At 37.5% G+C, this 13,792-nt stretch overlaps 1 protein-coding gene across 1 annotated transcript in view; it reads left to right on the plus strand.

Annotated features, from left to right (window-relative positions):
- Positions 1 to 13,792, plus strand: part of ascc3 (activating signal cointegrator 1 complex subunit 3) — a 169,680-nt gene that overhangs the window by 26,431 nt on the left and 129,457 nt on the right. Inside the window, exons 6-8 of the mRNA XM_030394226.1 lie at positions 9,435 to 9,636; positions 10,246 to 10,381; positions 11,654 to 11,779. Coding sequence (XP_030250086.1) covers positions 9,435 to 9,636; positions 10,246 to 10,381; positions 11,654 to 11,779 — 464 coding nt within the window. The remainder of the gene's footprint in view (positions 1 to 9,434; positions 9,637 to 10,245; positions 10,382 to 11,653; positions 11,780 to 13,792) is intronic.

Below are 13,792 nucleotides of genomic sequence, written 5' to 3' on the forward strand. Positions count from 1 at the left end.
TGACGTAGTAGAGTTTAGAGTGGTTCCATACTGCCTTGCATTAAATCAGAGTTAAATTGGTGGGCAATTACGTGCCTTAGGAGCCAGTAAAGGCATTTAAAACCACTAATTATGGCTTCATGCTCCATATTAATCACTGGCTCGAATGCTGCAGTGATTGACAAGCCTACAACATAATAACATTGCAAGCTAACTATTGGATATTTCATAATAGATATTTCATTATAATCAGGGACATATATTTACATTTGAAACAATGTGGCATTGTTTACATTTGCTTCTGCTTGCTGCCATATTGATGCTGGTGTGATGGTGGAGAGACCCAACATGAGCGTTTAGTACATCTTGCCTATAAGTAGTCCAAAGAGCTTCAATAAAAGCTCTATGGCTTGTGTTCATGTCAGGAACCTTAGACAGTGCAACATGCTTTGATTTCTTGTAGAAACTATGACCGCCAAAGACAAGATCTACTCAGAGAATTGCAAGAAATTGGCTTGGAAGAAATATCTCTGAAAAGTATTTAGAAGTAGGGTCAAGCAGGAGGGGAAAACGCTGTTTTTATAGTGCACTAAGGTGCTAGTCCCATAGATAGCAGCAATGCAACTTTTGGATGCCGGCTGCGGTAAAACCCCGAAGAAGAAGAAGAACCACTAAACCACTGTGAAATTAGCTCACTTCTTACTGTTAATATTTTCACGTATTGCAAAACAAACAACATAACACTTAACATAATTGGTCAGGTACAGTCACCCGCTGTACAAACTAATTTTGATTAGATCCACTGGTTCTATGTTTCCCATCGTGGCACGGAGAAGGCTGCTTTGCCACTGCAGCGGACGACGAGCTAACATCCAGGCCACATCCATGCTAGCTGCCTCATCGACCCGTGGCTCAGCCAACGTCACGCCGCTGCACACCTGGTCAACAGGTGAACCAGCGGGATCAACGCCTCCGCCTTTGTTCGTCTGACTTCGGAAGATTTTTGGCTTTTTCTTTGTGACATCCCATTATGTTCAATCACAAGTAGCGTAGTTAGCGTGTAGTGACAGTAGCAGTGGTTTGTGGGGCGTTAGGTGATGAAAAGACACCTGACATCAGACCCGCCATGTGTTTACGTGTTGACCATAAGATGTCGCCGTTTGAATAAATAAACAATGCTTAGCCTGGCGGTGGGAAATTTAAGCCTGGCGGCCATAATACACTGGGGGAAACCCTGCTCACATGAAAACAAGTTATAACATTCGAAGACAGCATATAAAATTAGTCTGTCTAAATGATCAGCAATAACATATGGTTTAAGCTTCTTCTAGAATTCAAATATGCTTGAGAAATGTACTTGTTTTATGTTAAACCCATTGTCAATCACAGTCCTCATCACATTGTGCATCAGTATGTTGTTTGAGCTGTGTAGTGTGCCAGTTTTCTACATGCTGGAATAGCTCATTCAACTGAAAAGCTGTTACCTAAAGATTGGCCTTTCACTTCAACTCAAACCTTCATTATTTCTTTGACGTCGTTTATGCCATCTAGCAGGAATGATGAAGACCAGACTAAAGCCTTCCCTGCGGACAGGTTCTCTATTTCTGTCCCTGCTTTAATACCTCTCATGAATAAGAGAAATAGCAGAATATCAATCCATACTAATAGAGAAAAAGGCTGACACGTGGATGGTGTTTGTGGCCCAAATAAGCAAAGGCTCTTTTGGTGAATAGGCTTACAACAATTTTTGTGGCAGTTATCTAGTTCATACTCCAGTTTAATGCTGAGTTCATTGGTTTTGTATGAGATAGTATTTCAGGGGCTTGATAGTGAGCCATACTAAAGCACCCCTCATATTGATGTACCTGCCTTACATGCATGCATGTTTTCTGTAATTTCTTTCTTTTCTTTTTTTTTACTTCAATCCTTGTTCTCCATCCTGAGCCATCGTTATCTCTGAACCGTTTGTTTGTCCTAAGGTGGCAGACTCCTCCTTGATGTGTAGAGTGAATCTGTATAGTAGGTGAAGTTATGGTGGAAAGATAAGGATGGATAATATTTCAATGGCGGAGTCGTCTTCTGATCCATATGCAAGGTAGACATCAAAGAGCGGCCGAAGATTAGAAGAGAGTGCTTCGGCTTTGTCAGAATAATCCCTGCAACTATTTAAAGTCACACACACTCAGGTTTTGGCGTATTTTGAAATTCATAGGTCCTAAATATAGATGTTAAACTACGTGTGAAACTGTGCATGAGCTAATTAATGTAGACTTGTTGCTGTGTTCAGTCATTTAGCAGGTTAAATCATTGATGTATACCCTTGAATAATTCAGTGTAACCAGTGGTGTCAGGTCCATTTTAAAACAGATTAGAAACATTTGCAGCCTCAACAAAAGAGCCGGTCATGATGCTATGAATTAAATTGAATTAAATCAATTGCTAATATTTAATCATTCTGCTACATTAACTTGTTGTGAGTGCTTTAAATGACTTACAGGGCTGCTACTTAGTGGTGTTTATGTGAACTGGTCCCTGTTTGGTTGATAGATTGTGCAGATGAATAAGAGATATGTGGACAAGCATATGGTTAAATAATATGGAGATGGTGGTAGAATCTAGAGCTAGACCAATGTAGTAACTCATGTAAGTTTGTAACAGATACAGTATGGCTTGGTTGGGTTTTGGGTATTTCTGCATTTTTGTCTCAAACAAAAAAAGCAGCATTTCACCATGATCAAGTTATTTTGGGTTAGATTGGATACAAGCCTGCTGTAACAAAATGAGTTGCAACACTGCTGGTTCGATGCTCACCTACAGATGTTGTTCCTGCTTCATGGATGTTAGAAGATGAATCACAGATGTCAACTGTTGCTGAATACACAGGGACTGGAATAAGATCTGACTTTCCCTCAATGTCAAAATCCTCTAACCTGGCAGGATGTCAGAGTTGATTGATAAAAAAAATATATGGTACCTATGATTAAGTGTGATAATATGGGTCATATTTTATTTAACAGTATAATACTAAACCAGTCAAACAAAAATGCAAAAATATTAATATTTAGATTATATCTATTTGTACTTTGAGAATCAAACTCATATGATGCTTCAAACCTCAGCTGATGTTAGTAGCATTGTAAAGAACTTTGATCAGCATTAAAAATTTCACTTGCCAGACAGCTTTTGAGATTAGTGTTGCCTTGACAACTGAGGGTTAAAAAAAGGCTGATTAAATTTTCCACTATTTGCATGCCATCAGGAAGAGTGGGATTTAGTGGGAATGCCTGTCTCTTGCTGATTAGCTTTTAAATTGCAGTTTGCAGCTTGGCACTTGCATGTTTATCAAAGAACGGATTCTGTTGGTGGCTTTTCTCCACATTTCAATGGCTGATAGAGGCAGAGGTATATGGAGTGGACCACTGAAAATCACATGTCTGCTCATCCCAAATGTTTTTAACAGGTGCTGAACAAATCAAGTGACATTTTTAAACTCATGTTGTCAGTCAAAAGCATTACCCGTTTCATGCTCCATCATTGCACACAGGAAAAGCAAATAGTTGGATGTTAACTTTAAAAAATGTGTTGAGTCAAAGTTTTCTTAGTTCAAAACCGCTGATAGAGAGATTCCAGCATGGAAGATTTCAACTTTATCTGTACTGGGGCTAACCAAATATTCTCTGGCTGGGTCTGTCTTTTTGTGGTGGCTGGTTTGTATAACAAACAGCCAGTTGAGATGGTGATACAGTGGATTCCCAGCCCCAGAACACACCCTTCTCTTCAGCTAGCCGAGCACACTCACAGCTGTGTCTCTGGGCTAGGCAGAGTGGACAGGCCAAGTGTATGCATGGCAGACTGCCCCTCAAATGCCCCGAGCTTTGAGGCAGGAAAAGTACTTGGTGTTGGCAAGACAGGATGTGGCTACCAGGCTACTTGTTACATAAACCATCTACAAGCAAAACTACCCATATGTTACATGTTATACAGTTTCTATGCCTGACTGTTAACTCATAAGCTTACATAACAAGTAGTGACAGCAGAATGCCCCCTCCCCCATTGTACATATTCAGCAAGGACTTATTTGCATGCCTTCAATTTATTATTGACTATGCGATTTAATACAATTGACAGGTCTCATTTGACAGATTATGTCAAAGCATTTATTTTAAAAGAGCAAAATGCATTATATAAGCCAATGTCTGTTTGATATTTTTCAATGTGTTTTATTATAAAACATTTAAATACTCAGAACTGCTCTTTGTTTTTGTTTCATAGTGATGTCAGTTAGGATGGCATCGGGATATTAAATCATTCATCTCGACTCACAAACCAGGGGCACATAAACTATATAGTTGGAATTTTTGAAAATACAAAACAAAAAAACAATAATGTTTTTTTTGTTTGCAAAAGGCAATAAGATTATTATTGGTTACTGGTATAGATTGAAAGATTTCCATAATGTGCATCCCTAGTACCAACACATTGACACACCAAAGTTTAAAACAGAGTGATCAAGACAGCAGAAGACCAGCAAGCTCTCGTGTTCTGTGAAGGAAAATTACCTTTTTTATTAAAGAAGTCTGGTAGATTCAAGAGAGCACAGACGTATAACCGCTTCAGTTTCCCGTTGGTAAATCCAACACATAGCAGTCTGTCTGTGCAGGGAGCAATCAAGGTTACCCATCCCAAGTCACCTTTGTCACATTGTCTGTATATACAATGCCCTGTATTATGACAGATGTAAACATCTGCCATTGCCATGAGCTGTGACATGATGTATGCACAACATGACTGGTTGATGCCTCATTAGTGGCATAAGCTAAAAAAAAACTATACTCCAAAAGACAAAAGAAAAAAAGATGTTGCTTTGCGTTGCCCCCTTATATTCACGTCTGTGTGAAAGTACTCATGACAAAACCAGCAACAAAAATACTGGCGACATTGTGTTAAGGCCTGAGCTGAATATTCCAACAATTTTAAACAATTAAAGAGACAACACAGGGATTCTGATTCATCAACATTTTTCACTGTTGTTAATGTTTTATAGACTAAATGGTTAATTGATTTATTGAAGCAATTACTAGCAGATCAATCAATAATTGTATATTAGGTCTTACTGATTACTTTTATGTGCTTCATGTCTTAACATTTTCACTTGGAGTTATTATTTGGTAAGGGCAACGATATTGAAATGATAGATTAATCACTTTCAAACAAAATTCTGTGGGACCCACATTGCTGATATTTAAAGCTACACTAATTGATATATTTATGTGAACAATGCATCTCAAGACTACATGTGAAGTGACAGATGTCAGTTGTAGTGAGAGGCCAACTGATTATTTTGACCAATTTTGCAGTTCCACTTAAATGTATGCAAACTTCTTAGCTTTTTACTATTTGGTGTCATTCTGTTAGCCCTTTGTCTGGCTAGGTGGTCTGCAAACTCTGCTCTCATCAACCTACCTGATGAATTTGATGGAGCATCAGGCAGTTAAAAAGCTAGCTATCTTTTATAGGAGTTAGGGACTTGAGGCCAAGATGGCAAGTTTGAATACTGGACTTGAATTCATCAGGTGACTTGAAATCTTGAAGATCAGGCAAACAAATCAAGGCACAAAAAAAGTCTCTAATTTGTGTCTGACATGGATTTTGCATGGTTAAAAGGGCATCTATTCCTTCTTTCTTATACTGAAATATTTGCATATTCAAATATTCTGGAACATTTCATATTTAATGTCACATATTTAACTGCTAGAGACAGGATGTCTTCTCTGTAAAGTCCATTCTCAGCGTGTGTGTACTGGAAGTTTTCTAGTGCAGAGAGTAAAAAGCTAAAAACTTTCATTGCCTGTTTTAGTCCTTGAGGAGGGAGAGTCATTGTCAAAGTCTAAGCTCTATTCAGTATCCTTTTCGAAAGCAGTAAGGAGACACACCAGGAGGCAGAGCCCTCTGAGATACTGACAGCTCCAACCTGATAGAAATTGTCCCCGTTAAGTGCTTGTGTTTTTGTGTGCAAATGCCTTTGACTGGGTCATTAAGCATATTTCTTTTCCAGTTCAAGTGTGGAACAGAAGGCAGCAAGGAATTTGTATTAAACACTACTCAGAAATCAGTTTCCCAGACTTGATGTACCTTGGCAAATGTGTCTGTTATAAATTTGACAAAAAGACGATGCCAGTGTTTCTCTGACAAGCATTTTAGACAATTTCCTTAGGCCATGATCAAAATGATGGCTTTTTTCTGTCTAGTACAAACTAAGCTCACAGCTGGGATTGTGACAACTGACATATAACAGACAGTCAGTGGATGGAATTTGTGCATCCCCTTCTTTGCTAACAAATTTGACAAGAAGGAGATCTATTGGGCTATTTGGAGCACTAAGGTAATTTCTCGAATTTAAAATAATCTTAGATCAGAGTTGTTTTGAGGATTATGGAGTGCTTTGTTTGACTTTGTGACAGCAAAGAATTTCATCAGCACTGGAGCACTTGTAGCTGAGTTTAATTAGCATATAATTGGAAAAATGTGCATATTTGTGCATTACTCTGCAGTTAAACCCAGAGATTATATTACCAGGAATTGTATGACATTTCTCACTTTCATTTCCTAGTCTTAAACTGAGTACATTCATTAGGCTTAATCTAACTAGCTACATAGTGCTGGACACTGATTCACTATTATCCAATATCAACTTTTCCTGGTAATGAGTAATGAAGATATGATCACTGAATTTTGCATCTTTTGATCATCTTTGAGCAGACATTTAAATGCCGAATGTTTTTTTTTAAATGTAGTGAAATGATAATAATAATAACATTTACTTAACATGGTTCAATCTACAGATATTTCTCAGTTTGTCAATTAAACCCCCCCAAAAAGAAGAAGAGGACCTGGAATAGTCAGTTTCTGGAACACATCACATAGACACCCCCTTGCATAAAGTTGGAAAGAGATTAATTTGTAGCTAATAGAAACTCGTCTAGATCCTCTTGAGTGTCTGCAGTGTTTATGAATATTTGTGGTAACTAACAACGCCATATTCCCAAATATTTTAAATGACCCTCAAGCGGACTTTGCAGAGACATGGACATCCAGTAATCAAGCCACATCACCAGGCCATTTAATCATTATCATGTTGATATGTCACACTTGTCATGTGGATTACACACCTGCTGTCGTAATAAAAAAAAACAAATTCCAGTAAAAAAAACAAATGGTGTAGTGCATAATAGGGTCGCACCACTCTGAGAATAGCAATCTGTCTTTAACAGATGAGATTGTTTAAGATGAGAAGTTGGATTGGTGCATCCCTAGTGCATAGAAAAGAGACTGTTGACTTTCACCCATGAGCAAAGAAAACATTTTTGCATTTAAACTTTACTCAGTATAACTTTGCATTTACATATGATTGAATTAATAGATTCATTTATTTCTCACATTATTTTTTTCTTGCATTGATTAACATTTTCCCCATATTTTTCACAAAGTGTCTGTTTAACAAAATATTAGTTTAAACATTTAGAGTAGTAGTTATACACATGCAGGTTTACAAGCATGGACATTATAACTATTTTACATATATTAAACATACATATACATATAGTTACACAACTGATCAAATAGCTTGTTCATGTTAAAGTATAAAAATGTTGATCATACAGCTGTTGTGCTAATACAGCTATTTGATTGTTCTTTTCATTATATATACTATATGATGACTCTAACAAGCCTTCTCACGAGTTGTATATTGATTTAAACGACTACAGTTTCGACAGTGTGAAAACACATTGAAACCATCTTGTAAACACATCAAATCTATCTTGGCGGTACTCTTTCAGTGATTATGGCAACATGATCGCTTGTGGAAATGAGAATCCTGGAGATTTGGTGGCAATCACTGTTTGAGGCACATAATAAGGCATGATGGCTCCCAGAAAGAGGGAAAGTAAAGGATGGGGAATGGTTTAGACAGAGGCATTGGTGCATGGAGGGTGGCAGAGTTAAAGGGGTTGAGAGTTGGAGAGGTAATGGGAGGGGAGGGTAAGTGACAGGAAGAGGGGAGCTACTAGAATGAGAGGGAGGCTGTGCGGCAGGTAGAGCCGCTAGACGAGATAAAGAAGAAATCATTCAGTCAATCAGCCAAGGCCGTGGTGCAATCATCAGATCTCATCTGTTTTCAAGAGCAATTCTGCCTTTTATTGAGCTGTTGTGCCTCAAACAGGGAGGCTGCAATGGGGAACATTAACCCGTGCAGTGCCACGCCTGCATCTGACATCAGTGGGTTTCCAAGATTACTGCTGAAATATGAATACATTTTTACTGACACTGGCGGACCTGATGTTGTTTTCTCAATGAGAACAGTTTTGTTGTTCATCCAGGAATTCATCAGGGCCTGAAACCCTCTTTAGATACTATTAATGTATCTATTGTCGTGACTTGACTTAATAAAAACAAAACCCTCTTAGCTGTTGAGTGGCTGCGAAAGTTGCCTAATTCAAACATTGCTTCTGTGTACAGTAGCATGTTTGTTGAATATTCCACAAATGTTGTATAGTCATATGGATTTACCTATACAGCATCTGGTACATCCACTGTGTATATGTCAATCTACACACTTATATCAGTTAATAACTTCAATCCAAACTCGCAAATGGCTCAGTGGTATGCCATGTCTGACAGTCAAAAACTGCGTTCCTCCTCTGATGAATAACACACCTGCTCTGGGACTCCTGCTTGACCCACTTGCATTTTGCCCTTACTCCACATACCACCTAGTTTGCCACTATGGGAATTACAACAACATACTTGCATCTTTTTTTTCATGTTATGTGTCTGTGTAAAAACAAAAAAATACTGGCCAAAATTTGGACAGATTTTAAAAAATCCCTGATAATGATATCAGTTTTGGCCTACAAAAAGGATGGTCGGGCCATAATAGCATTGCATTATTACTGTATTAAAAAAAGTGTCATCTAACAGAACTTAACAATATTAAGTTGAAGTAAAGATTTATTTATTTTTTCTCATGACAATTACAGTTATGGATTTCCATCCCATCTACTGTTGTCAGGATACTGGAATTTTAATCTTTGATTCATTAGAAACAAAAATATTAAATTAATAATTAAAAATTAACAATAAATTTTTGGATACTTTTGAAAAAAACAATCGCATCACAGTAAAGTGTTCCCAATTAAATATAGTCACCCTCTACCTAAAAAGTCTGCAGTATTTAATTTAAATCCTGTAGCACTCCCCCAATTCTGCTTTGAGAAACTGGTTCTGTGGCACATCAGATACAACTCCCCAGCCAACCTGAAGCTCTCCTTTACTCTGCTTTGCTCTCCTAGCTAGGCCAGCCAGTTAGCTTTACACTTAGCAAGGCTAATTTGCTGAATTACGGAAATTAGCCTTTTGCCTGTTATTTACTATGTTTGTACATGTGTTTCCTCCAGACGTTGGCCGAAAAGTCACTGGTGAAGTGACCAAGCCTATCTACGGGTGCCAGGTGACAATCCATTCAGAGCAGGAGAAACAGATGATGAAGATGTACCGTAGGGAGGAGAAGAGAGAGAGGAAGAGAGTCAAAGGAACAGATGACGGCGAATCCACAGATGCTTTCATGCCCTTCGACCCCAAAGAGATGAGAGTTCAGCGGTATATCAAAACTTTCTCCCAAAGTTCCCCTTGTTAATTTTTCCTCATTTGTCTTTGTCTGTCCGTGTCCTTCTGTGCTCTTAGGTATCAGCACCAAAACTGACAAGCTTCTGCATTTTTTATGACAACTGGGCTGGAGCTGTACAAAATAAATAAAAAAATCACAGCAATGGTGTAGCTTGTCACATCTATTTTGTAGAGGATTTTTTTCTGAAAGTTTAATTTAAGAGGAAGAAAAAAAAAAAATGCAGCGATCTGTTTAATTAAAAACTTAGCATGGCCAAATCCAGCCCAGTGTGAAGGAAAAGATTAGCAGAGGTAAGCCACTTTAGGAAGGAACATAATGCCTCACATCTGTGCCACTTCATTTGAATCATCAACTGCACTATTCATTCTGAAGCAAAGTATGGATGGTAGTGAGGGTTGATGTATGGACCCAAGTGGTTGCAGATGTGACATTGTCCTCACGTTGTTGTTGGGTTGACATTGCTGTTTACTCCTGTCTTCATTTATTTTGACACAGGCAAGTTCTACCAAATACCTTTTATTTACATTTGCTTTCTCTTCTGTGTTATTCATGTTCCGTTTGTCTTGTATTTGCTTGTACAGGGAGCAGGCATTGCTGACTGCGCGACGTGATCCTATACTTAGCAGAGAAAGAGTGTATGAACGCATTCGGTATCCCAATGTCTATGACAGCTATGCAGAGGCCACAAAGTCACCAGCATTTGTTGGAGGAGCGAGGGTGAGACTCTTCACTTTTCCTTTGTACTTGCATTGTGTAATGCATCTTTTCTCTGTTTCAAAAAGAGCTGATGTGGGATTCTAGCTTCTTTATGCTTTTATATTTACTTTTTTTACTATTGAGATGTAGCAATAGACAGAGTCTGCCAAGTCTCTCTCACAATTGTCATCACTGGTCTTCTATGGCTCATTATTGTGCAGAATGTAGTGGTCTTTAGTCTGCACCTGCATTAACAGACATATTACCATATTACTCATGAGCGTTTGATTTGATCTGCCTTTTGGAATATTCTTTTAGTTGTCTATTTTTCTCAAAGCAAATATCTCAAAGGTCAGGCAAAGCACTAAATCCCTCTAATATTTATTTGACCTATTCTAACCATTGATGCTTTTTAATGTTTGGTTGTATATTAATTTTACAGAAATGCTGAATAAATGTGTTAAATTGTTAATTATGGTTTCCAAAGACATCTTAAATAGATCAATAACTAAATACATGGATGGATAAATAGATATTATTAATTAATTACATTGTAAAGGTTACTCAACCCAGAAACATGGAGTGTCATGGCTAATTCAACCATGTTGTCTATTTATGTTAGGGTTATTCTTCATAAATATTTAACCTTTCTTCACGTGAAAGTACATTTTTGGTGTGTGTTGGATTGTATTAAATACCAAGCCGTGAAATTAGAATTCATCAATTTCAGTACACTTCATCACGGCTAACAGGGAACAAAAAATAATGAGACTAAAGTCTGTCAATAGATCCAAAATTGATGGAAAGTCAGAACCTGAATTTTCAAACCTTAACAGTTTCCACACCATTCCATTAGCAGCATGCCAACAGAGTTGTTGAGGCATTTTGTGCTTTTTTGGAAAGGGAACACAGTGATGTAAGTATCACTGATATCAATGTATGACACAAAGCTAATCCAAACATTCCATGAATCATATTCAGGTGATTCAAGGTGCATTATAAGTGCACCACAAAATGCCCCCAAAACAATTTTAATCAGAACCTTTCAATTTATTGCAATATTTGATTTTTAATATGGGATTAATTATACAGTATGACCACTTACGAAATTATATATTATTTGATTTTTCAAGTTTAACTTTTCTGAATTCCATTAGTATATTTTGTGTCTTTGAATATCCTTCCAAGTTTCATATTGTTTTAAAAGGTTTGTTATTTTTGAGAGTTTTTTTGAGAGTGTGAGGTCATTTGTGAGGTATGGATTTTCTTCACTTCTTTCTGTGTGACATTCAGATGCTCCTACCCGAGGGAATCCACAGAGAGAACAATAAGATGTACGAAGAGGTGGAGATCCCACCCAACGAACCCATGCCTCTCGGCTTTGAAGAGAAGCCTGTCTACATCTCTGAACTAGATGAGGTAGGAGCCATTGTGTGCTGTGTTTGTACACTGTGTGTGGATACACATGTGTGATTGCACACTGGGGTTCGACTCAAGTTTTGTTTTGAAGGCTGATGGTGACATTTCTGAAGTCACGTTGGATTACTCAGAACAATAGATTTGTTCTCCCTGACTCTGCTGACAGACTATCTTTAGCAAATGTTATATAATTACAAATGGGACTGTATGCAAACATAGAGTGAGCTCACATGAAACACTTTCCTTTTCCTTCCTTCATATCATTGTGAAAGTATATACAAAAGATATATAAAAGAGATATACAGGATTGTTGTCGCCCCATTGATGACTTCAGGAAGTCAATAAATTGTTCCTGGTCAAGAAATATTATAGCAGCTCCCAGTAAAAACATAATTTGTTTTAACATTTCTGTTCGTATTAAATAATGAGATGAACTTGTTAGCTAGTCAAATTAAGAGAGCTGCTAGAAGGATTTTAATATTTGGACAGAGCCATGCTAGTTTTGTCTTTATCCTGAGCCAAGTGTGCAGATAGGAGAGTGGAATAGAACTTATTGTCTCATTCTTGGCAAGAAATTGAGTTAGCTTTCACTAAGGCCACAATTAACCTATTTAGTTAATATGCTTTCTGCCAACCAGTTGTCGATTGAAGATACTCATTTTCTCTACCACAAAAGGCCACAATGATTGGTCCATTGTTCTCTATCCTTGGCAACATCTAGAACATAGAAGAATATAGGTGAATTTCTGCTAACTTGTCTATCACAGTTCTGCAGAACATTTAGTTTTCCAGGATTTCTTTTGTCTGGAGGATCTCAGTGCAGCCTTTTGGAAATATTATGTCTCCATTCAAACCCCATGTTTGTACATCTATCGCTTGGACTTGTGTATTAATTCTGAGTTTGGAAAACACACCAAGAGATCCCTAATCCTGCCTTGATGTCATTATGTGCGCCATTTTCCTTGATAAGACTGTCTTAACAAGTAAAGCAGAGACGCTCACAATATTCTGACAGTGATACTGAAGGTGCTGTTTTATTATTGTACATCACCAAAGTTTTGGAGGTGATAATGTAGAAACGTTTTTGTATGTATTTTTATGTTTTATGGTTGTCCATTCATCCGTCCCATTCTTGTGAATGTGATTTATTGGTGTACATGTTCACTTGGACTCAAGGGTGAACAGATTAAATTTTGTTGACCAAAGGTCAAGGTCAAGGTCTTAGTGACGTAATGGTCCCCCATGGTGCGCAGAGGCACACAACTAGCAAATTAGTACTGCCCAACATGGTTAAAAAAACACATTGGGTTTTATTATTTTGGACAGATTGCAATTGTGATATGATTCACGATTAGTTGGGATGATCATTTTTACACTACTAGTGCAGCGCCTGTAAGAAGAGTGTATTCCTATAAAAAAGTGGGAGGTTAAGAATATTTTTCATGGATGGCCAAATGAGGCTGTGTTTGAAGGTGGGGCGTCAGGGATATTTAGGTTTGTTGTGAAATCCGATATTCCAGGGTGTAATTGGCTGTTTTTGACTATTTTTGATTTTGCCATTATATTTCACCTTAAAAACTATTTACTTGGTGTCATTATTTTCAGCACAACCTCACATGTGTGACTGTACAGTTATTTTTCTATTTTGACAAACTGTATTAACACAATGGACCTAAAATCACACAAAAAAAACATCAAATCTGAGTAGAAAAAGTTAGATTTTGTTACTGTGAAAACCACAAATATGTTTAACAAACCATTTTTTTTTTACTTATAATGCAAATATAAAGTGATGTTTGCTAAATTTGTGCATACATTTAAAAAAATGTACAAAGTTATATGTAACTATTTACATTTAAATGCAAGCAATGCTCAGGTCTGCCTGTGCTCCTGCCTGCTCCACATTCAGCTTCTCCTCATTATTCTGACTCATTAAACAAAAAACCGACTCCACTACACACTAAACACACTACACCAAACACTACATAACACACTCCAAACACGCTAAATGTC

Source organism: Sparus aurata, chromosome 17 (genome assembly GCF_900880675.1).
Source record: "Sparus aurata chromosome 17, fSpaAur1.1, whole genome shotgun sequence".
NCBI lineage: Eukaryota > Metazoa > Chordata > Actinopteri > Spariformes > Sparidae > Sparus > Sparus aurata.